Source organism: Aptenodytes patagonicus, chromosome 5 (genome assembly GCF_965638725.1).
Source record: "Aptenodytes patagonicus chromosome 5, bAptPat1.pri.cur, whole genome shotgun sequence".
Taxonomy (NCBI): domain Eukaryota; kingdom Metazoa; phylum Chordata; class Aves; order Sphenisciformes; family Spheniscidae; genus Aptenodytes; species Aptenodytes patagonicus.
In genome coordinates this window covers 70314845-70337150 of record NC_134953.1, presented here as the reverse complement: position 1 = coordinate 70337150, position 22306 = coordinate 70314845, and the positions used below count along the sequence as shown (strand labels likewise).

The window sequence follows — 22306 nt, the reverse complement described above, 5'->3', positions numbered from 1 at the left end:
CCTTTCCTGAGTTGCAGAGGGAATTTAAACTTTTATTTTTCCATGGTAACACGCACTAATGTCGGCGTATTTTGTGAGTACATGAGCAGCTTTGGCAGAATAAAGCTATATGCTGACAAGTTTTCAGATCAATGAAAATGTATTTAGAAATTATAATGGTAGTAGACTTATTGGATATAAATAATAAAGTAACAGGCTGATGTTAGTGGGATAAAGTAAAAGGTACCATGTGATTGTGAACCTGCAGTAAAACCTTAAACAGAAAATGTCTGTTTATGCAGTTTATACCATGCAATATTACATCTGGTTAGATACGCTGCATATTTTAATCCTAGAATCATAGAATAGTTTGGGTTGGAAGGGACCTCTAAAGGTCATCTAGTCCAGCCCCCCTGCTGTGGGCAGGGACATCTTCAACTAGATCAGGTTGCTCAGGGCCTCATCCAACCTGACCTTGAATGTTTCCAGGGATGGGGCATCCACCACCTCTCTGGGCAACCTGTGCCAGTGTTTCACCACCCTCAGTGTAAAAAATTTCTTCCTTATACCTCGTCTAAATCTACCCCCCTTTAGTTTAAAGCCATTCCCCCTTGTCCTGTCGTAACAGGCCCTGCTAAAAAGTCTGCCGCCGTCTTTTTTATAAGCCCCCTTTAAGTACTGATAGGCTGCAATAAGGTCTCCCTGAAGCCTTCTCTATTTTAGTGCTCCATTATTTAATTTATGTAACCCAGCCTAGAGTTGTTAATCAATATTTTTCTCTTTAGAAAATTACTTTATGCTTCTATTCATAGGTTACTGTCGAAAATTTCTTGCGTGTATTAACAGGACGAATACCACCAAGCACACCGCGATCTAAACGTCTTCTTTCTGATGACAGAAGCAATATTCTAATATATATGACGGGTAATTACAGGTTTCTGTATACAATTTATTGATGTTTGTTGTTCAGTTGGATGGACCTGTTTGAAAGCATGAAATCCCATCAGGAGTCCAAACAGACAAAAGGATCAACAAAAGGTTTTTTTTTCTTTTTTTAGTATGTCATACTAATTAAGAAAAAACCTGTAACACAGTACTTAGCAAGTATAGTTTCCAGTTTAAATGATGTATGTGTACTGTTCTTACTGTACTAATATTTTTTTTGCTGGAGTCTGTCTGGAGAAAGAGAATTATGTTTACTTTTTTTTTTTTTTTTTTTAGAAAAATGGTCAACCAGGCTGAATATCTTCCTTTAACCTACATACTTGCCTAACTTCTGATTTTTCTGTCAGGCCATGGTGGAAATGGTTTCCTAAAATTTCAAGATTCTGAAGAAATCACAAATGTAGAACTTGCTGATGCCTTTGAACAAATGTGGCAGAAAAGAAGGTAAGAAAAAAGCATTATTTAGAGGTTAAATACTCTATTTCACGAACATGCCTGAAGTCTTACAGGTAGGCCTTGCTTACCTTCAGCAGTGATACTATCTGTTGTCCATAAAATTTCATGAAAAGTTTGCATTCCGAAAGAAGAGTTTTAATTTTTGTTTTCCGCTTCCTGCAGTTGCAGCTGCTCGAATGTATTGCTTCAACTAAACTCGCGTCTTACAGTCAGTGTGAACTCTTCTGTTCCTTAGGTTCCTAGCAGCTGTCCTGATAACTAAAAAGCAAAGTATGTATATGTTGTCTCAATTTAAAGAGAGACAGGTAAGGAGGCTGTTCTATTTCTTTCAGGTACAATGAGTTGTTGTTTATTATTGATACGTGTCAAGGAGCATCCATGTATGAACGATTTTATTCACCTAATATAATGGCCTTGGCTAGCAGCCAAGTTGGAGAAGATTCTTTGTCAGTAAGTAGATTTTTGTGGTCCTGAAGACAATTTTCAGAATGCCTGAGATAAAAGCACAGGTCCTATTGACTTTTAACTAAAAATTTCCCTTCTAATTGCTGAATGTGTAAGGTATTTAGTTACATAGTGTGGTTTTGACAAAACTTGTAAGTGTACTTTTCCTGCTTGTTTTTGTGCACTGTCCCAAAGAACAAGGCTAACGATGGATTTCTGTGCTTGCTGGCCGATCTATGCATTGTCTAGGACAGGAAGAAATTTTATGGGAAGACTACTGAGAGAGATGCATGGGGAATATTCAATCTAGGACTTTTTACACTTCATACACAAAAAAAAATACCCACTACCTCTCACCTGGTGTAATTATATTGCAGCTGAATTACAGAAGGAGTGATAGGAGAGAGGTCCTAGCCAGACCAAAACCAGCAGGTCAGGATTACCTAAACCCGTACAGTGCTATAAGATAAGCTGTGTCTCCCAGCCCTGTTTTCCAAATCCTAAGAAGCTCAGGGCAGCCCACAAATCTGTACTGGCCCATTAAGAAGAAGGGATTTCCTGCTTTTTGGCAAACGTGGAGATTACCAGGATATAGTCTAGAAAAATGAAGATAAACTGTGTTATTCAGCTTGTCAACAGTATGTTTCTTCATGGCTAGTCATTTTCTTTGTGTAATTTGCCTACGAACAAAAAAACCTATGCTTAACTTTTGTAACATGCTATTACATTCTGTTCCCTCTCCTAAATACTGAGTTCTCTCCTGCAAAAGCCCAATAACCGCTGTGTGTTGTTTTTAAGCATCAACCTGATCTTGGGATTGGCGTTCATCTTATGGACAGATACACATTCTATGTGCTGGAGTTCTTGGAAGAAATTCATCCAGCCAGTCAGACAAATATGAATGACCTAGTAAGTAGAATACTCAGGATTCATGAATATGCTAATGACTTTAGCAGTTTCAAAACTAATTTACTTTGTCCGTAGGGTTCTCCAAATGGTTTTTGTTCTCCTGCTGTTTCTCTTGGAAGCAGCTTCGGGGGGAGGGTCTTTCTGCCGTTATTAAACGTAGTCATAGTGTAACACTTTAAGGCTTGTCCTCAGTGTGGAAGTGGTTTGCTGGCTACAGAAAAAATTAACCAAAATTAGCCAGATTTTTTTATTCATTGAAAAATGAATAAAGTATTCATTAAATATTCATTTCAATAGAATGAAGTATTTGCACGTGAAAAACGATAGTAGGAAGCTTCTAAAATCAGCTTAGTGGATAGCAGACACTTTGCAGATGAGGAAACTGTCACAACCAAAGGCAGCCATTGATACTGTTTTGCAAAGGTGATTAAACAGTTAGAATTCTAACTGTGTACTCACAAATGCCTGCAGAGACTAATTTCTCTGTATATCTGCTTAGGTTCCTGAGCAAGATATGTCCAAATCCATCAGTGTTTGGAGTTAATTATATCTTAGGTAAATATCAATTGTAGCTTTCAGGTATGAGGCAGGAGGAAAAAAAAAAACCAAACCAAAACCGATAACCTATGACAAAATTCATGAAAATGCCTCTATAACAGTTAGATGTATACACTGGTGAGATGACATAAAAAGTAACCATATTTTATATAGTCTATTAACCCTTTATACCTATTCCAACACTAGTTTCATTATAGTAATACATTATGCTTTGGTGCCTTGTAGCTGTAAATGCTGACATGCTGCGTCAGTGATCTAAGAGCCACCACTTCCAGAACGCATTGTCTTTGATTCATTTCTGTAAAAGGAGCAGCTGCTCAAAAGTTATATGCCACCCTCTGTCTACAGGGGATGGTGTTAGCCTGGCTGCTAGATGTGTAGTAGAATTCACTCTGAACAGCCCCCACTTGACAGATTTTATGGTGATACAGAATTGATTCAGTGACTAAGATTCAAGATTCTTCTACTACCATGGGAATGAAATTCTGTCCTGTAATTTAATACCTTCTGATCATGGAATACGGATAACTTCAAAATCAATCTTGTTAAAGAGGAATATGCAAGTTCTTTATTGATTATGTATCTTCTTCTAGCCAGTTCATTCAAACAACACTTTAGAACTCTGTTCTGTAAACCAAAAAACGAATTGATGTTAAAAAGTCATAAAAAATGAACAGTGGTTTTTACTGCATAAGACACCACCTGGGAAGTGGTATAACTGGTCTAGCCAGCTAGATATTAATCCATTTGTTGTGAAAAGTATAGAAAACTTGTTAGCTGGCCAAGTAGTTTACCTTTTGAGCTCTTTGGAGAAGATACCTAAACATTCTCCCTTGCGTTTTTGTTTATATGCCAAATACTCAGGAAGAGCTGTGGGAAGTTATCCCATACTGGTGAATTCCTTACATCATGTAAGTCATCTTACCATACGTCGATCTGCTTATTGTTGCTCTGGGAAGGAAGAGAGTGGACCCAATATATCATGATTTGTGATGATCATGTACTGAGTCATTATATGCACGTATTTCAGCAAACGTGACCTCTTGATTTCGAGTCGATGCTTTTCAGGCCTTCATCTAAGAGTTCCAAAATGACATATGGTTAGTCCGTGGTAAGGATATAAGCCCATTTATTTGCCAACAGTTATAAGGGATACTTTGGCACTTGAATGCACTGTTAGTGTTGTGCTGGTTTAAGAACAAAGACCTGCTTATCCAAGTGTGATTTGTTAAAATTAATGCTTTCCAAACTCAGAATAACATATTAAGTGGCTCACTACTAGCTTTAAAATTACTAGCTAATGTTTAGTTGTTTGATCTTCTGATATGTCAAATGTCTGCTCTTTTAGAAGTACTGTGTATTTGTTACACTGCTTCTATCCCATCACCTCTTTACTTTCCTCCAACCACTCTTAAAACAGCTTCTCTTGACATCCACCTAAGATTTGGATATTGCATTCCTGCAAAGATTGAGACATCTTTTTTCATATTCTACTCCACCTACTCCCCACCTGCTCCATCTGTGTTGCTAAGGGATAGCATAAAGCTGTGCAAATGACTGACTTTCGGTTTGATCACAATTCTGAAAAAGTAAAGACTAAGTTGAAATGTCACACATTTGAACTTTTAAAATGAGATTCAAATAAATTTCTAAATGAGATATAATTTGTCAAAAAATAGCTAAAAATGTTGTTAAGAAAAGTCAAGATAACAAAGTTCCCATTTTGGGGAATTGTTTAGCTTTATTTGAATAATAGCTTGTTTAAAAAAATTTGGAAAAATCGACACATGAACAAATGTGTTTCATTTAGCCAGCGTTTGCCTTTTCTTTTTGTGTCAGAAGACCTCAGTTATTAGTATTAGTCTGCTGTGGTGTAATTGCTTTGCAGTCTTTCTTTTCTCACACTGGTACTGGATAGGTGGATTTTTAATACTGAAGTCTTCTCAGTGCCATTGCACATTTTTGTTCAAGATTCATCTCAACATGTTATGGTAGTAAATTGTTGTGGGACAGGTTAGAAATAGTTGGGTGCAGTATCAATTTCCCACTTTCAGTGCTGATGCAGTTGTTTTGGGACATTTACACTCTCTTGAGAGCTTGGAAGAGAGACTTAATGGTATAACTGCAGCATAGATTTATGCATCAAATAGCGGGATTAAAACAAATACTTAGCTTTTATAGCTTACTTCAAAGACTTAGTTTTTACATTTGTGCCCTTAGTTGGAGCAGAGTTGAAGAAAATTGATTGCATTTTGGTGAAACTGAAACTTAGGAGGGTTTGTGTGCATTGACAAGTGGCTTTGTATGGGAAGCGTGATGCTGATAAGTCTAGTTCATTTTCACTTCACAAGGAGGGTAACAGAAAGATTTGATCTGCCCGTATCTTTTCTTTAGCAGCTGTGTGATACTCTGCCAACAAGAGAGTTGGGAATCATTAAAAAAGAGCTTGGTGGATATGTGTGCTTGTGTGCTTCAGTTAAGGTAAAAGTGAAAGTGAGCTGAAGTCTCCCTGGACCAGCAGCCTAATGCCGTATGCTTACAGGCTTAGTCAAAAAAGACAAGGTATGAAAGAGAAACTGTAATGGAGCAGAAGGGAGGAATGGGGAGATAGAATCTGTCCTCTGAAGAAAAGCCAGGTACATTGTTTCCTCTCTGGGAAAATTTTTAAACGTAGGGCTCTGTTGTCCTAAGAGAAGGAGCCCTACAAGTCCATGCATTTTGTGTCAGGCTGAGCACAGAATTTCTGCTAGGAAGTATGGAATGAAACTCACAGGTTTTGTCAGCCATGATCTGGGATAATTGAGGCTGCATCTGCATTGAGCTAATTAGGATCTGTGATTTTGTCCTAAGTGTGCAACCTTCTAAGTACTGACCCATGATGGAATTAGGTATATAAGCTCTGGATCCAGTGACTGATGAACCCGTTTGTGAAAATCACTTGGAGAATTTAAGATTAAGGAAGATGAGCATCCCTGTGGAGAGTGTCCTTCATAGTCCTGTACATTAATCTGTTCTGTTAAATGTTCTTTGTTGCTGGAACATACAAGAACTCACATAATCTACACTGTTTCCAGGCGGTCTGCGGGTTGCCCATGAGACAGTTGAAGGGACAGCAACATTTGCTCATTAAACTGTCGAGAGCACTGTAGAGCTAGCGCCTCCCTCTAGCAGGGATGTGTGTCTAGCTCCTGTGTCTAGTAGGGTTGTGTGTTTGGTCACACAACCCACACAATCATTACAAGGTATGATTGAGACATGAACTCAGCTTTCCAAGCTCATCAAGGAGGCTAGAGAGAATGAAGCCTTGGGCTGCATTTCATGGCACTTTAAGCTATGTAGCATTATTAATAAAAATACAAACCAATTATTATTTATTATATTACATTATGTGCATTACAAGATCCCTTGAAATAAAGGATCTGTCCAGATGGGAAATACTAGATACTTTTGTGGTGAGTGTGGTAGGACTTGTGCAAAAAGGCATTGTGTCCAAGGTGCATTGGTTTTGCCTTGAATATCTGCTGGGTACATAAATCTTGTTATTTAACAGGCATGCTGTCTTGTCAGATACTCTAAATGCTACAACAAATCTGCCACTGTTACATCTACTTCTTTTCTGCAAATGTACCTTTATACAGAATTGAGTCCATTGAAAACAGTTTGTTAGTGCTGTTCTTGTCTTCCAGGTGTTGCAATGTGTGCTGGATGTAGTGGATCTTATATGTAGACAAAATACATAGGTAAAATAAATAATAAGGTATATAGCTAATTTGTAGGTTTTACAGGATGTCTCTGTGAACTTAATGTACATAAAACCACCTTTGATATTTGAAGATCCTAATTTTGCATTAATGTGCAGGCTATAAACTAGAAATAAGACTAAGATTTTTTTCTTTTCAATCAAAATGTAAATTCTTGCTTCTTTATGAAGACTTTACTATTAGCCACTTACCAAGGCTTGTTTAATCTTGCCTGCCTCCCTTTGGTAAATATGAAGAATTTATACCCACTTGTGCTTTTTGGAAGGTTATAGCAGCATTGCTGCATCTATATTCAGAAATACATTTGTGCATTTAATCAATTAGATGTAATTGATGGTTGGCTTTCACAGAAGCATTTCTAAACTCAAATGGCATAATTCTGAGGATAAAGGTTTTCTGAAATGCATAATCAAGATGTTTATGCCTTGTAATGTTTTTGTTCAATCATTTTTTTCAGCTGTGGAGCTTGTACTGAAATTAATGCAAGTTATGTGTGGCATTTATCTTTCTTTTCATAGCGATTTCATTTTGGAAGGTATATGTAGAGACTATTGATGAATGAGGGACAGGATATGATTGTCCATCTTGGTTTCCAGTTTCAGGTCTGTCCAAAAAGTTTGTGCGTTTCCACGCCTGGGCACCGAACTGATCTCTTCCAGCGAGACCCGCAAAATGTTCTGATAACAGACTTCTTTGGCAGTGTGAGAAAGGTGGAAATTACAACAGAGACAATTTCTTTGGACAGTGACCTAGCTGGTTTTGAAAGCAAGTAAGTAGTCATTATTTAGACTTGATTTGTATAGCTCTGTGCCACAGAAACAAAATAGTTGTATAACTGTCAAGGAAAGAAGAACTCTGATTTCCTGTCATTCCTTACAAAGAATCAGGGAGTTAGTATGGACCTGCTACTACTGATAAAGTTGGGGTTTGTCGGCTGAAAACTTTGTTTAAAAATGCTCATCCCTTTATTCAGTCTTGTAAATAAATACTGCTAAAGACCAAGGTGTGGATGTCAGCAACAAAAAAATCAGTCTAGAATTTTCTTTCTTCCTTAACATTTTGTCTTTAATATGTAGAAATATTTTGTTACTGTAAATTCCTGCTTGTAATAGTTTACTCCCTCAGATAAGCTCTGTGTATAAGCTGTCAGTTAGTTGTTTCATAACAACTAGCTTTTTAGTAAATACTTTGTTTCTGTTCTGTGAATTCTCTGGCTTTTGACATTAACTGTCCTGAGAATTTCTGTTGCTGAGAGGCAACAATTCATTTGAATAAAACTGCTGGTGCAAGTTCATTAATAGAAGTTGTAACGGGGCTTCCATTACTTTGTGGATGAAGAAAGAATTACAAACTGCTTTGTATTTTTGGTATTCTGTTGCCACCTATTGGGAACATGTAAAGGAAGATGTGCTTGTACTGTAGAGTTTATTTAGCATTGTACTTCCATTTCTGTTGCATCTTTTATGTTTCATGACACTGTCCTCTGTGAGGGTAAAAAAAAAAAGGATTGAAATAGTCTGCTATACCAGGGATGAAATATTTTTCAACTCATAAATTTATGTAAATTATTGTCTACCTTGTTCACTGTTGCTCAAATCAAAGAACAAGTTAGTGGATAGCAGTCATTAATTTTAAAGTAGTTGGGAGGGTTTAGACTGGACACGAGGAAGTGTTTCTTTACTGAGAGGGTGGTCAAACACTGGAACAGGCTTCCTAGAGAGGTGGTCGATGCCCCAAGCCTGTCGGTGTTTAACAGGCATTTGGACAATGCCCTTAACAACATGCTTTAACTTTTGGTCAGCCCTGAATTGGTCAGGCAGTTGGACTAGATGATCATTGTAGGGCCCTTCCAACTGAAACAGTCTATTCTATTCTAAAGATAACAGTAACTCTGGTCCTCATGATTAAAAATACCCTACACGGTTTAGTGTATTTCATATTTTATTTTCATACTGTATTTTTATCTGTATCATGTGTGTTAGTAGTAACTATATATATCTTAAGCTAATTTTGTGACTCCTTAGTTTAGAGTAGTATTTAGTGACACTAAATTTGTTTTTTTCTCTGAAGAATAAAAAAAGCTTTTGGCAAATAACAGACATTTTGCCAGTCAGAAACCATGATGAAAACTTAACCTATGTGGGTTTCTAATTTGTGGACAACTAAAAGGAGAAACAGGTTTTGGACGACTTTCCTGTTCTGAAACAGGAAATGACTGGTTGGGATTTTCAGCTTTTATTTTTGAGTTAGTTTGGTGCCAATATATGAGGGGTTTTTAGGTATCTGACACACTACTGAATTGGACACATGGAAGCAATGTTGAGAAACGGGCACTCATGCACAGAGAGGAATATTATCCTTGTGAAACGTTCTGATATTTAATGAAAGCTGTATTACATTATCATGGTGATTCCGGTTAACTTAAATCTGTGAAATTGGAAGGGATGGGAGCTTGAGAGAGTCTTTGAGAACGTGTACGCCTAGGAATGGAAGCACACAGCAGCAGCTTATGGAATACTGCTTCATGTCTGTAACATCTATGAGCATTTTTAAGTGGTCTCGTGTAAAACAGTAAGTTATTCATTGCACTACATTCAGATACGATTTTCCAAAAAAGTACTTCAATTCTCAGTTTCTTGTTACCACTTTGGAAGAGTTTATAGAGTGTATTTTTAATGGAGAAGAAAGTATGGACTTTGTAGAAAAGTGCTGGAAAATTGTAATTTAGCTGTATAGATAGTGATGTGGAGTGTTTAACAAATTCCTTAAACAGAATTCTGAGGTCAGTACCTCTTGGTATGACAGATCTGTGTTGCTACAACAAATTCAAGAATTATAGCTTCAAGTGAATTTATTAATTAAAAATGTTAATGCTTTTTAAAAATGCAGTTTTGGAGGGTCTGCTCTGCAAGAACTAGTTACTGTGGTTTTATTTAAACGATATTATAAATGTTACACACATCTGTTTCCGAGGGTATTAAGAAGTCAGAACACTTCACAAATTATGTGATCTTTGAATAGATACTACCCAGATTGTCCCAAATTAATATAAGAACGACCCTTGAATGAAAGAACGTGAGTGCATATTCTTAATCTCCTCAGTGTTAGTTAAACCATTCTGTGCCTTTTGGGAATGTGATGGCTGTTGACACCCTGGATCGTGCTCTTACGTAAAATAGCTAGGGAAAGACGGGGCTAGCACAGCCTGGTTTATTCTTTTTGGTATCATTGGGAGAGATCCAAACCAAGCTTATTAAAAATGAATAATCCTTCCAAATTAGTCATGAATAATCTTGTTCATGCCTAATATTGTTTTAAAAGCCTTTGAAGAGGAAAAAAGTCATGTAGAATTGAACTTGTGCCCCTTAAGGGTTTGCAAGAAGTATTTACCAGGAAGTAGCTGATAGATCACAAATATATACCACTAATACAAATTTTGATGTATTACATTGGTTACTGAGCGTGCAGATCTTTTTTTATTCTGACAAAATCTATGCAGAATCTTATTTTCCTTTTTTCTGTATTGCATTCCAGTTACATTTTTTTTTTTTCCTAAAATGTAAGTTGCAGAGGTTTTATTGGTTTAATATTTGATATAGTTAGTCTCTTGGCTTCATTCCTTTATGAATCATTTCCTCTTTGTTTTATTCTTCCCTCAATGTTAGCTCGATACCTTTTTCCTTTTCCACACTGGTGGCAGTAGAAGGCTACAGAATATCTGCATTACAGAGCATAACCAGAAAATGAAATACAGACCTTAACTCTGACACAGCCTTAAGTACTCTGTCTTAGATCCGATTTGTTTGTTTTAAAGTTGCAAGCATCAGATGTGCAGATAAGGGCATTAAAAAACCAAACGAACAAAAGAGATAAACCACTGATTACACAGCTAATGGGTAAAGAAGATGACGTCACGTGAGGCATGAACATGTATTGGGATCGTACTGCTGCCAGACTGTTCAAGTTTTTGTCTAACCCACTGCTGTGACTTTGCCAAATCTTTTCAATAGAAGTTTGTTCTTTTGTTACACGATTGCTTAGCAATTACTTCATCATATGGATCCACTCCCAAGCTCAGCGTGAGCTATAGCTGTGCAACCAGATCAGAACTGGCGGTTTCATGTTGAGCACAAGCCATGACATTTGATGAGTGAGGCCTTTGAAGTTTCCTTTGGCTTTGGCTGAGACTCGTACAAAGAACAACTACTAATTAACGAAAAGAAGAGGCTTTCTTTCTATCCACATAGTAGTAGGTGAATATTTCTGAGGAAAAGCTTTAAAAAATAAAAAAGAAGAATCCTCTGCTGTTCCCTTTCTTCATAGCAGTTTCAATCTAAGCTATGTTCACTTCAAAGGGCTTGTTCTGCAGCTGCCGCAGTCCTGACTGGGTTTGTAGCTGCCAATTTTAGCAGAAAACCTGACAGGCTAGGGGTTCTGGGGCTTCAGCTGATTCTGTTTTGTCTAAATCCCCATGAAAGAGCAAAAAGTAAATGTTAAGGAATAGAAGAAATCCTGCATCCTTGGAGAAGGAGCCTTGCAGAGTTTAGTACATCTAATAAATTAGGAGTGTCTCAAACTTGGATTGTAACTCTACAGCCAGTTGGAACACTTTCTTTGTTTCAGCTCCTATCATGAGGAAAAGATGTGTATCAGCGGAAAGTGTTGGTAAAAATTGGGATGAATATTTCTCTTGAGGGTACTAAGAAGTGAATTAAAAACAGCATCATATAAAACAATCCTAGTTTCATTGCTTTTGAGAATTGGGCTTCATATTTAATACTTTTGTTAAGAAGAATTGTGGTACTGCTGGCAGTGACTGTTTTCCTAAAAATAAATACATTAGCCACCCATGTTAGGAAGGATGCTTGTGTAACAGAGAAATTGTGAGTAATTGGTTCATTTGCAGTATGTTAATAGCTAATGTTCTCTCAATCTATTTTTTTTTTTTTGGTGTTAGTGTCTCTTTTTCTCTCTCTTTCCTGTCCTTTCTTCTTTTCCACTAGTTATTTTCAGTTTGATGTGCTTAATAAGTAAAGCTGCTGTTGTGTGTTCCTGAATCCATGGGGATCCAGTTTGTGAACCAATAGTTAATTTTTTTGGCTGGTAGATGCTGTTCAGCTCCGTGGGCTTTTCTTAAAAATAGAAAAAGCTGGGTTTGTTCCGAGATCACCATTCATTTTTTTGTGATGATGCCTCATATTTGTAGTTCTTAAGTTTTATAAATCATTTTTAGGACTAATTCTGAAAGCTCTTGTTCTCCCAGAAATTCCCAGTTCTCATTTGCATCCTGATTTGCTGTTGCATCAGTGATAGATTTACATCAGCGCCTTACCGCCCTCCGCCCCCCCCCCCCCCCCCGTATTTTCTGCCTACTCTTATTCGAAGGCTTTTGAAGATAAAAGTTGCTGTATTTGTTCCGGTGACAGCACGTGCTCTACGTTGCAGAAATAGGTTTGGGCTGTCCTCCACACAGTACAGGAGGTGGCTTCGGCTGAGGCCCAGCCGATGCTGCACGACGAAGACGTGACCGTCTCTGATGTTGCGGCTGCCGCGGGAGGCGTCAGGGCTGCCGGGCGGGCGGCGGTGCCCGGCGGCGGTGCCCGGCGGGCGCCGGCAGGTGGCAGCATCGGGACGGGCGAGTTCCCGCCACTGGCTCCAGCGCCACAGAGCAGGGCTCGGGGCGGGGGGTTTTAACGATGCTGAGTGTGGAGAGCAAGGCTTGCTTGTGGTAGGTTTTTGTGGTTCCCACCCCCGCACCTCCCTTTATAGGATCAGTTTGAAATTACTGTAGGTGGGGAAGGAAGGGAGGAGTTGAACTTTTTTGTTGTTTCATGTAAATTTGAGGGGATAAGGTAAGATTTTTATTTTATTTTCCACTTTCCCTGTTGGACAGCGACCTTGCGGAGATGTAACGGGTTTCAGTTTCAGATTAATGTATAAATAGAAAAAGTATTTATAAATTAGCAGGCCTCTACTAATTGTGTTGAATTGACAGTGGGATTATGAAGCTGTTAATTCCAGGTAGCATTGTTTTTCCGGAAACATCTTCAGATGGATTTCATAATTTTTTTTCATGAAACACGCTAGTCAGTTACGCAGGTAGTATATTTTCCTCTAATGTCTTACCATTATAGACGAATAAATTTGTAACTGTGGATTTTTTAATCCATGTGTGTTTAAATAGCCTACAAGTGATGAAAAAAGATGGGTGAACTAATACTTGCTGTTAAATATTATTGCTATATTTCTTAAAGTATTTTGTAAATATATTTGGTTTTTCTTTGCTTGCCTAGAGATAGATCAATACATACCTGTTAGCGTAAAAGAACTTTTCAAGGTAATGCAACTAAAATTAATACAAAGGCTACAGTAGGAAGAAATTATATAGGAGAGTACAATTTTGCTAGTATAACATCAGTATAAAATAAATAAGGGTGACTGACAATATCAAAAGGAACTGCAGGTATAAATTGTGTTGGGAAGACTTTAAATACACTAAAGTGTTATGCTTTGTAATTACAGTCCCTATTTAGCAAGATATTTTTAAAAGCACCTTTTGAACAATACATTACTTGTTCATTTGAAAGGATTTTTTTGACCATACTTTTTGCCAGATTTTGGGGTTTTTGTAAGAAAATATGTTTTGTTGCAAAACTATAGCTCTTGAGTCAGATTTTCTTTGGTCTTGTATGATTTTTTTCCCTCTTCCCCCGACTTTTAGTGGGGTTTTGTGTGGCATCCTGCATTTCTTCTATGAGAAATCTTCAACTGTTAGCACCAGGTTGTGCTTCTATCATTTCACATTGTTTTCAGTAGAACACTACTTTGCTGAACCTAAATATAGTTATTCCTATGTATAATTTGAATAGGCATTGACATCAAAACAAACCTCTTGGTCTGTAGAGGTGCTGTGAAGCACATGCAAGTCTATGGCAATATTTTGGTTAACTTCAGCTTTTGGATCAAGTCCAGAAGCTACATGTTCTTCATAAGTGACTTGCATGTGCCAATTGACTTATACACATAGTAGTGTTAGGTGGTAGACAGGTAATGTCTAAAATTGTTGCATGGCAGATTTAGAGGGAGGTCTTAAGTAAATCTGGTAGATTTTGACATCATCTAGATAGCTGAGAATATCCAGAAATCATATGGTGTTCAGTCTAGGTTTTTTATTTCATTTTCCTTTACCTACTCCGTTTTACACCTTTCCTATGTAGCATTCTTGTTTTGTCTCGTTATTTCTTCTTCACCTCTTCTCCCTTGTGTGATCTTTACCTGCTATTATTTTTGCAGTTGAGTGGGCTGCTCTATAATTCTAGTCTCCTGAAGTGCTCATTAGTCTTTCTAGTGCTCTTTATGTGGAGGCCCTGGCTTGATCTTCTTGCTTTGCTGTCCAGGTGCTAAATACAAATTAATGTCTGTTCTTAGAGGTACTTCTGTAGTTGTGTACTGTATGTCGCTGCTCAAGAAGACCATGCAAACGGCTGTAGTATTTGGCATAGGAATAGGCATTCTGACCAGGAAATATTTTCATGTAATTTTGGCATATTTTCAGCACTTTGAGATAGAATTTTACTGAAATTATCATGCTATTACTGTTATTTACTTCCTGTCAAAAGTACCAGAGCTGCTATTGATGTTTGTTAGGATATACTTTTTGTGTGATTAAGAAGACAGTTTCTAGGAGGTAGAAGAATTGGGGGCAAAGAGCAAACAGGCAGCTTAAAGTAGTGATTATGGGACTGTTAGGTCTTTGGAATTTAGTGGCCAAGCATATCCTAGCATTACTTATGCCCCAGAAATTAATCTGGGCACATAACTATTAAGTCTGCGGGGCTCAAGCAACATTACTATGGTTTTTTGTGATATGGTATTAAGGCATATGCAAATGCTCTTAGTCTTTCCCTGTTTCAGTACTGTGAAAAAGCTTACACTTGTGTTTTGAGTGTCTGAGGGATTACCTTCCCGATGGTCAGAGATTGCTGCTGCTGAAAATTCATGTCTTGTCCAAAGCTGTGGGGCAGAAAGGGGCATTCTGCCTTCACAACACACTTATATAACGGATGGCTAAAAGACCATAAAATGATCTCTATTTGCATCTCCCAGCCCTCCCAATAGGAGAGACTTTTCTCAGGTCAGGTGGTTGGTGGACCAAAGCTCTTGTCATAGAGCTATTAAATTGATTACTTAAATACAAGTCCTTGAAGCCCTGTTGTTGATTTTGGTAAGCTGCATGATAGTCTGGAAGACAGTAAGATGTTTCCCTGCACTTCCCTGTTTCTGAAGGCTCTACTACACTCAGAGAAGTTACGCTTCATAGTGAGCATACTAAGGGCCTTAGTTCTTTAGCAAAAAAGTGAAATGTGAGTTGTGAGAGAAGAGCTGAACTCTAAAAAAAGCATTGCATTATTCCTAAGCATCTCTTTTCTATCCAGTTAGCTGTTTAAATAGACTAGTGCGAATTTCTGGCAACGGGAGAGCAAGGAAGTCGCAATTGCATCAAAGGATGGAAAGAAAACTAGAGGTGATTACAAAAGGCAATTCTGATCACAAAGAAGTGGATTTACAGATGGCTTGCTGAACACTGTTTAATATTACTTTATAAAATGAGATTGTTTTATGTGCTTGGTCAAGGGTATCAGAAATCTATAGAAATTGTGGGAGGGGAAATAACAGATGCTGAATATGTCTACCAAAGTGCCCAAGCTACTGCTAAGATTATTGTATGAAATTTGTAGGACAGCAGAATATTATCTGTGTGCTAAGATTGATCTTTCAGGAAAAGAAAGTAATTCTGTAAACAAAGATCTTACTGCAAAATGGGATTTATTCAGCATTTTTGCAGGCAGGAGACCATGATTGCACGAAAGGTTGGTATTGGTAAATACCAGGCGAAACAAACAAAAGTAATGAAACACAATAGTGTGTTTTGCATCCCCTGAAGTGGAAAAAGAAAAAAAAAGAGGAAAGTGGGATACAAAGGGAGTTGGAGGAAAAGCTATTCAGGGGTTGGATATGTTGTAGTGTCTTTTGAATCCTAGCAAACTTAATTCAGTTGGCTCCAGTTACTGTTTAGAGGTTCCTGGGGCTGCAAGGGAATATAGTGGCAACTGTGGATGTTGAGCTTTCATAGAATGGTGACAGCCCATCTCCGTCGTGCCAGTTACTGTTAAAAAAAGTAAGACGAAATTGGCCACAACTTTATATAATATTGAAAAAGAATTAAAGAGCCTGAAAACCCCTCAGTGATCTACCTAGAGGTCAGATCTAACTTGGAACATAAAGACAGGCAGGATTTCTCTTTTCACAAAATAAACTGGAAGTTTCTACTGTGTGTGTATATGTGTAGAGGCGTGTTTATGTTTTGTAATATAGCACCAGAATTTATTACCACTGAAAGCAGTATATTCTCATATCATAAATGGAACAAACATATTTTCATTGCAAACTGAAATTACTAGATTTTTATATAACCAAACTATGTTTCTTATGGATGCAGGAATAGTTCAAATCATCGGAATTCCAAAAAATATGAATTGAAACCACCAGTATTGTTTAGGGGAATTCCACTTTCACTTTGTACATACTACACGGAATTAGTGAGAGCACAGCATTACCTGAATAGCATTCTAGTGACAGGCAGGAATGAGGATTTAGAAGCAAATTTGGAAGGGGAGAGTGTGTCTCCCTCCCACCCCTGCCGAGTGTTCAGGCATGAATAGTTCAATCCAGTAGTTCCCAAGAGAAGGCAAGACTGCAGTGGAGGCTAGGATTTTCCTTTCCTGTGGGGAAGGGAAGAATACATGTTGAGTATTGGTATTCACAGTTGCTTTAGCATAAGTTCCTTGAATTATATGACAGCTATTTTAAGTTTCTATTCCTACTGGTTAAAAAAACCTGTGTCTGAAGTCTAGCTGACGTACAAATTCATTCCAATACTAAGGGAATGGTTGATCAGAAACTGAAAAAATTAACGATGTTGCACCTTCCTCCTGTTGCTGGATTTTTAATTTTACAGTGGTATTTTCTGTGTAATTCTCTGTGTCATTGCTATGTAAAAAATACAAAAAAATCAATTGTGGAGGGAGCAGATGCAGAGGAAAAGACTGAATAATACTGGCCATGCATTGGTACGTTTTTAGACGCTCTGATTGAAGGATAAGGAAAAACTCTGCTAATCTTTCAGAATAATCTTCAACAGATTATAATCTTTAAACTGATGGTATCTTTTCACTCTTATTATGTCTCTTATCTCAGTATTTTAAAAAATGTTTATTAGGTTATTGGCTTTTCAGTGATGAATGATAAATGGTAGATGTTTGGATTCATACAGCTTCAGAAGGTGTGTGGAAGGGCACTTTGTAGAAGTGGGCTACCTCTTGTACTTATTCTGCGAAAAGTTTGAATTCACATTTAACATTAAGAATCTGAGTACCGCCATCAAGTTAACCATTACTGAAAGTGGTTTTTCTGGCCTGGGACATTGCACGTTCTTAAGCCAAAGCTGGCTCATTTATACTGCTTAGAAAAGCCAAATTGACTATCAGAGTAAGCCACTAAAATGCATATCCCACATCACGTATCCATACCGTAGCTGGTCCCAGGTAGTTTGTTCGTCTGTATGACTTGTACTCTGCTGGCATAGCAGAGCCTGCTGCCCTCGCTGGGAGGGAGATTAACTGCAAGGAGAGAACAGATGGTCTTTCTGCTCCTCACTAAGGGCACTGTATCATGAGGGGGCAGAGCGAATCTGTGGCTAGGATGTGCTAGCCAGAGTGGCTGAAGGCATCCTGCTGGACTGCACGACTTGCTTTTCAGTTTGCGCAGACCCCATATGGGCTCTTAGGACAGGAGGGCTGGGGCTGCTTGGTGCCAATATGTTTTCCCCATGGCTGTCTTCCTGGAACTGCAGTCCAGGGCAATGGTTCTGCTGGCAGAAGCTTTCCTAAACTAGGGACAAATCTGGCTTGCAGATTATACATCTGAATTTCCTCCTGAGCAGCACAGTGCTCTGAAGGATAGGAATGGTTAGATTTTCTATGCAGTCGGAAAGATTACTTAAGTGTAAACTGTGTGAAAGAAGCAGATAAGAGTATGTTTTTCCCGTAGTTCCACAGTAGCTATTTAAATTTGACAGGTGGGGTGGTGCATATAATATTATAATTGTATTAAATAATTCGAATGAGATAAAAATCAGAAAGGGTTACTTGTATTCTTGGATGATTTCTGGTCCTGTGTCACCTGCAAGTGAGAAATGTTGCCATAGGCATGTTTCAGCTGCTCTAAAATATCAGTAATATTTTTCTGTTTGAAGTAGTAGGACAAAAGTTACATCTCTACATATTTAGCAATTTATGACTCAGTTTGTGAGAATATAATGAACCCTGTAGTTACTGTAAGGTTTATCTCAATTTAACTGTAACATAATATTTAAGCTTCATAGTTCCCCACTGACTAGTATTTTTTTTTTTTCTATTGGTTACTTAAGAGTCTGAACCATGACTTCCCGCTAGAATAAAATAGGAATGAAGACTGCTTGCTGTAGGTCTAAATTTTATCTGGGGAATTGGAGCAGAACAGCCACTAAGTGAAACTGCTCTAAATCTCAGCCATAGAGGACGTAACCTCTGTTTCTTCCTTAGCTGTCAAATAGAGTGCCCTAGTTCCTTTTTGCTTTGTGTGTGGTTTCCCTCTGATACGGTTTTTGCTAATAGGTACTTTATTACAAAATATTCTGAGCTGACTTCTGTCTTACTAAATGCTTAGGAGCTTTTACAAATGTCTCCATAAAAATATATGGTGTATCTGTAAAATGGATAAATCTGCACTCTGCTGTAATGTTTTAAAACTGGAAGCTGTGTATGCGCACAAAAAATGTGGTTAGATGGAAAATTGTCCTTAAAACAGAATATTTCTACATGGTTTGCGAATCTAATGGCACTATTGAAAAATATTAGACTGCATATTAATCTGTGGGTTTTTAAAGTAATTTAGGAAGGACAGGAGAAAGTACTATGCTAGCTGTGGCAGGAAGACTTTTCATGCCATAGATTCAAAGGTGGTTTACGTCACTGGTAGCTCTCAATACTTTATAGTAATAATTGTTGTATTTTAAGTGATACGTGTTTGTCTGTTCCATTACTAATGAGCAAACATCTAAGAAGCACCACGAAAACAGCTTTCCCAGTTGCCATTCTTGGCGATGCTTTCAGCAGCGCTGGTGGCTGTTGAAAGGTTGTGGAGAGGGACATGCTTCCAGTTTGGTGATGGAGTGGGGGGGGGGGAGTACTGGTGGTGCACATATTCTGCAAACAGAGGGCTTCCATTACTGGTCACAGAATTCTTATTATACTGCACTATCAGGATTTTATGCAAACATAATTATTTCTTTAACACTGTGAGAGAGTATACGTGAGTCATTTGGTAATTATGTGCCAAATTATGACTGTTCTTAAATTCATCTAATAATGAATATAAAGCATTTACAATAACAGTATAGTTCTTAAAAGATTATCATCACTGTATTGAATTTTGTGTACACATGTGTGAGTTTTATGGCTGGTAATAATAGATGCAAGAGATGCTTTAGAATAATAGTGATTAGTAGTGTGACATGGAATTTATTTATGGTAGTACCTCACCGAAGAGGTACTTAGTTGAGTTTTTAGGTATTCTAGATAATTGTTTCTAACTGTTTCTTTCCTCTTTCTCTGGATCTAAAATGAAGTCTTTTACAAGACACATTGAGACTGGGGGGGGGGAAGGGGGGGGGAGGGGCAAGCTCATTTTACATGTCAGTGATTATATTATAAAATGCAGCTATGGAACAGACCTAATCGCTACGCGACTGTTGCCTGTATCTGGCTGTGAGCATAATTATGAGAAGGCTGTAGAAACTGTGGTTGATACAGGTATCATTAGAAAGGAAATCCCACCTACTGAGGAAATCCCACCATCTTTTAATGTGCCAAACGAATATGCAACCTGCACATGGTAGCAAACTGAAGTCTCAGTAAAGCTAGTGTAGTATAAATTGAAACAGGGAATATGTATTAATGCATTTTGTGTCTACTGTGCTCATCTAGTAATTAGATTATTTTGCTAAATGTAATCAGAATTGTACAAAAGAATAATTATATAATAAAGCTAACTTCACCAGAAATTTGAAAAGAAATGAAATTGCTGAAATGAAGTGAAGCAAATTATAGATTATTTATTATCACTGTCAATTGTCCTTGTAAAATAAAAGAGTAATTTTTAGGTATGCTTCTTTCCAAACTGAATTGAAAAAAAAAAGTTAATAGGAGAGGAGGGAATCAGGAAATCAATATAATCAGAAATACGAGCAATATACATGTTAGTCATCTATCCAAGTAAAAAACCATAATGTGTTTCTGGTTATAAAACCTGAAATTAAGGAAAATTTCCATATCCATAATATATGACAAAAAGGTGAATTATTATTGTTGAGGCAAATGGATATTGAATGCAACCCATCCCCAAACAAACTAATGCAAAATCATTCTCAGGGTTGAATTCTATGAAATAGGCATTTTCTTAGTTTGTAAATCCTTTCTATTTTTTTTCCTCATACTATTGATACTGCTTAAGAGGACAACAGTATTAAAGGTGAATTAATTTTACCAGAGGTTGTTTCAGTAGCCTACTCTACTGAACTGGACCAAACTGTCTCCAGCACGGCCCTGCCTGCATAGATTCCAAGGTGAAGTTAGGGGCCGGATTCAGGAAACCGTATTTGAGTAAAACTTCAGTCCAGGAATGCTACTTTCGGACCTTATTTAATGAGTGAGGTGGTTAATCTGTTTGTTCCTAATAGCTTGGTGTGGATTTATGTTTTCAGTGCTCAGTCCGGTATGTTGGATGAATTTTGTGTAATTGTTGAATCAGCTCAATCTGACTGAATCTCTGTGTTTGATTTACTTTTCGTGAGTAAGGTGGTAAATACTCAAGGGAGGTGCTTCCTATCTGGAGCAGAAAAAGATGACATTGTCCTGTAGAAAATACCAAGAGAGCATCCCCTCTGCATTAATTCAAGGGAAAGAAAAACTTGAAGAACAAACCCACACTGAAGAATTTAGCCCTAAACTGAAATACTCTTGGAAAAATAGATTTTAAAATAGAATCTTAGTCAAGAGTGTTCGGAAGTATGCAGATTGTTTCCCGTGGGTTATAGACCAACTTGATAACAGACTATGTGCTAATCTTAAGAAATATTTTATTAAAGTGACCAGAAGTATTTTTTTTCTGTGACAGGGAGATTTGAACTGGTGTTAATCTGCAGTGGTAGTGTGGAGCTTAAGCACATTTAGTGGTTGCAGAAAATGACTCAGTTCTCATTTTCTTTAGTTGTGTCCTGCTTAGTCTACATGAAACAATAGTGATTAATTTTCTTTCAAAACAAGTTACCACACAAGGTCTTTTGTTCCTTAAGTGTTACCGTTTATAAAAATTGCTTTATCTTACATTTACTGGTGCATTAATTAGTATATTTTACCTGAGTAATGTTCAGATTGAAAGAAAGAAATCTACTCAGACATTTAAAAAACAAACAAAAAAACCCACCCCACTTCAATTGCTAGTTTTAAAAATTTAGCAAAACTTATTATTTTTCCAGTTACTACTGTGAAATAGCAGGATTCTCATCTGGTACAGTATGCAGCACCTTAGTCAAGGAACTATTGTTACAGAGCAGATAAGATTAAAAAAAAGTCATTGGGTTTGATGAAAACCTGCATGAACAGTGGGGAAAAAAGCCAAAGTTACCATAGCAACCATCAGTGCTTTAGTCAGAAACTAAGTAAAGAGAGGAGAAATGTAACAGAAAATATGAGGGCCATTTCATGAATCATTAAAAAATAAAAATGAAATTTTAAGGCAAATATGATTAATACTCAGCTTTTATCACTTAGAAATACCTGATAAGCAGCTGATTGTCTTTAAAATAAAAATATGAGGACCACTATTAATAAAGAAGTTTTAGTGCTGGAGTCCACTAGACCCTGTTAAAGAGATACTTTGTTGAATTTGGTGGAAAAATGGGTGAAAGTTTGATTTTGCTTATTTTCTTCTCTGCAGATGGTTTTCTGAGTAACTGCAGTCTTAACCTGTGTGATAGACTAGGCTCTGGAAATGCCTTTCATGATATAAACGTGACCAAAAGTCTTCCTGATAAAAGTGGTCCCACAGTGGGAATACTGTGGGTTCTTCATGGGATGGTACGTTGGCGTGTAGCA

The 22306-nt window shown here is 37.5% G+C and overlaps 1 protein-coding gene across 1 annotated transcript in view; it reads left to right on the top strand.

Moving 5' to 3' along the window:
• Window positions 1-22306, top strand: part of PIGK (phosphatidylinositol glycan anchor biosynthesis class K) — a 75976-nt gene that overhangs the window by 8921 nt on the left and 44749 nt on the right. The window contains exons 5-9 of the mRNA XM_076340422.1: window positions 792-903; window positions 1272-1368; window positions 1713-1830; window positions 2623-2733; window positions 7649-7821. Coding sequence (XP_076196537.1) covers window positions 792-903; window positions 1272-1368; window positions 1713-1830; window positions 2623-2733; window positions 7649-7821 — 611 coding nt within the window. The remainder of the gene's footprint in view (window positions 1-791; window positions 904-1271; window positions 1369-1712; window positions 1831-2622; window positions 2734-7648; window positions 7822-22306) is intronic.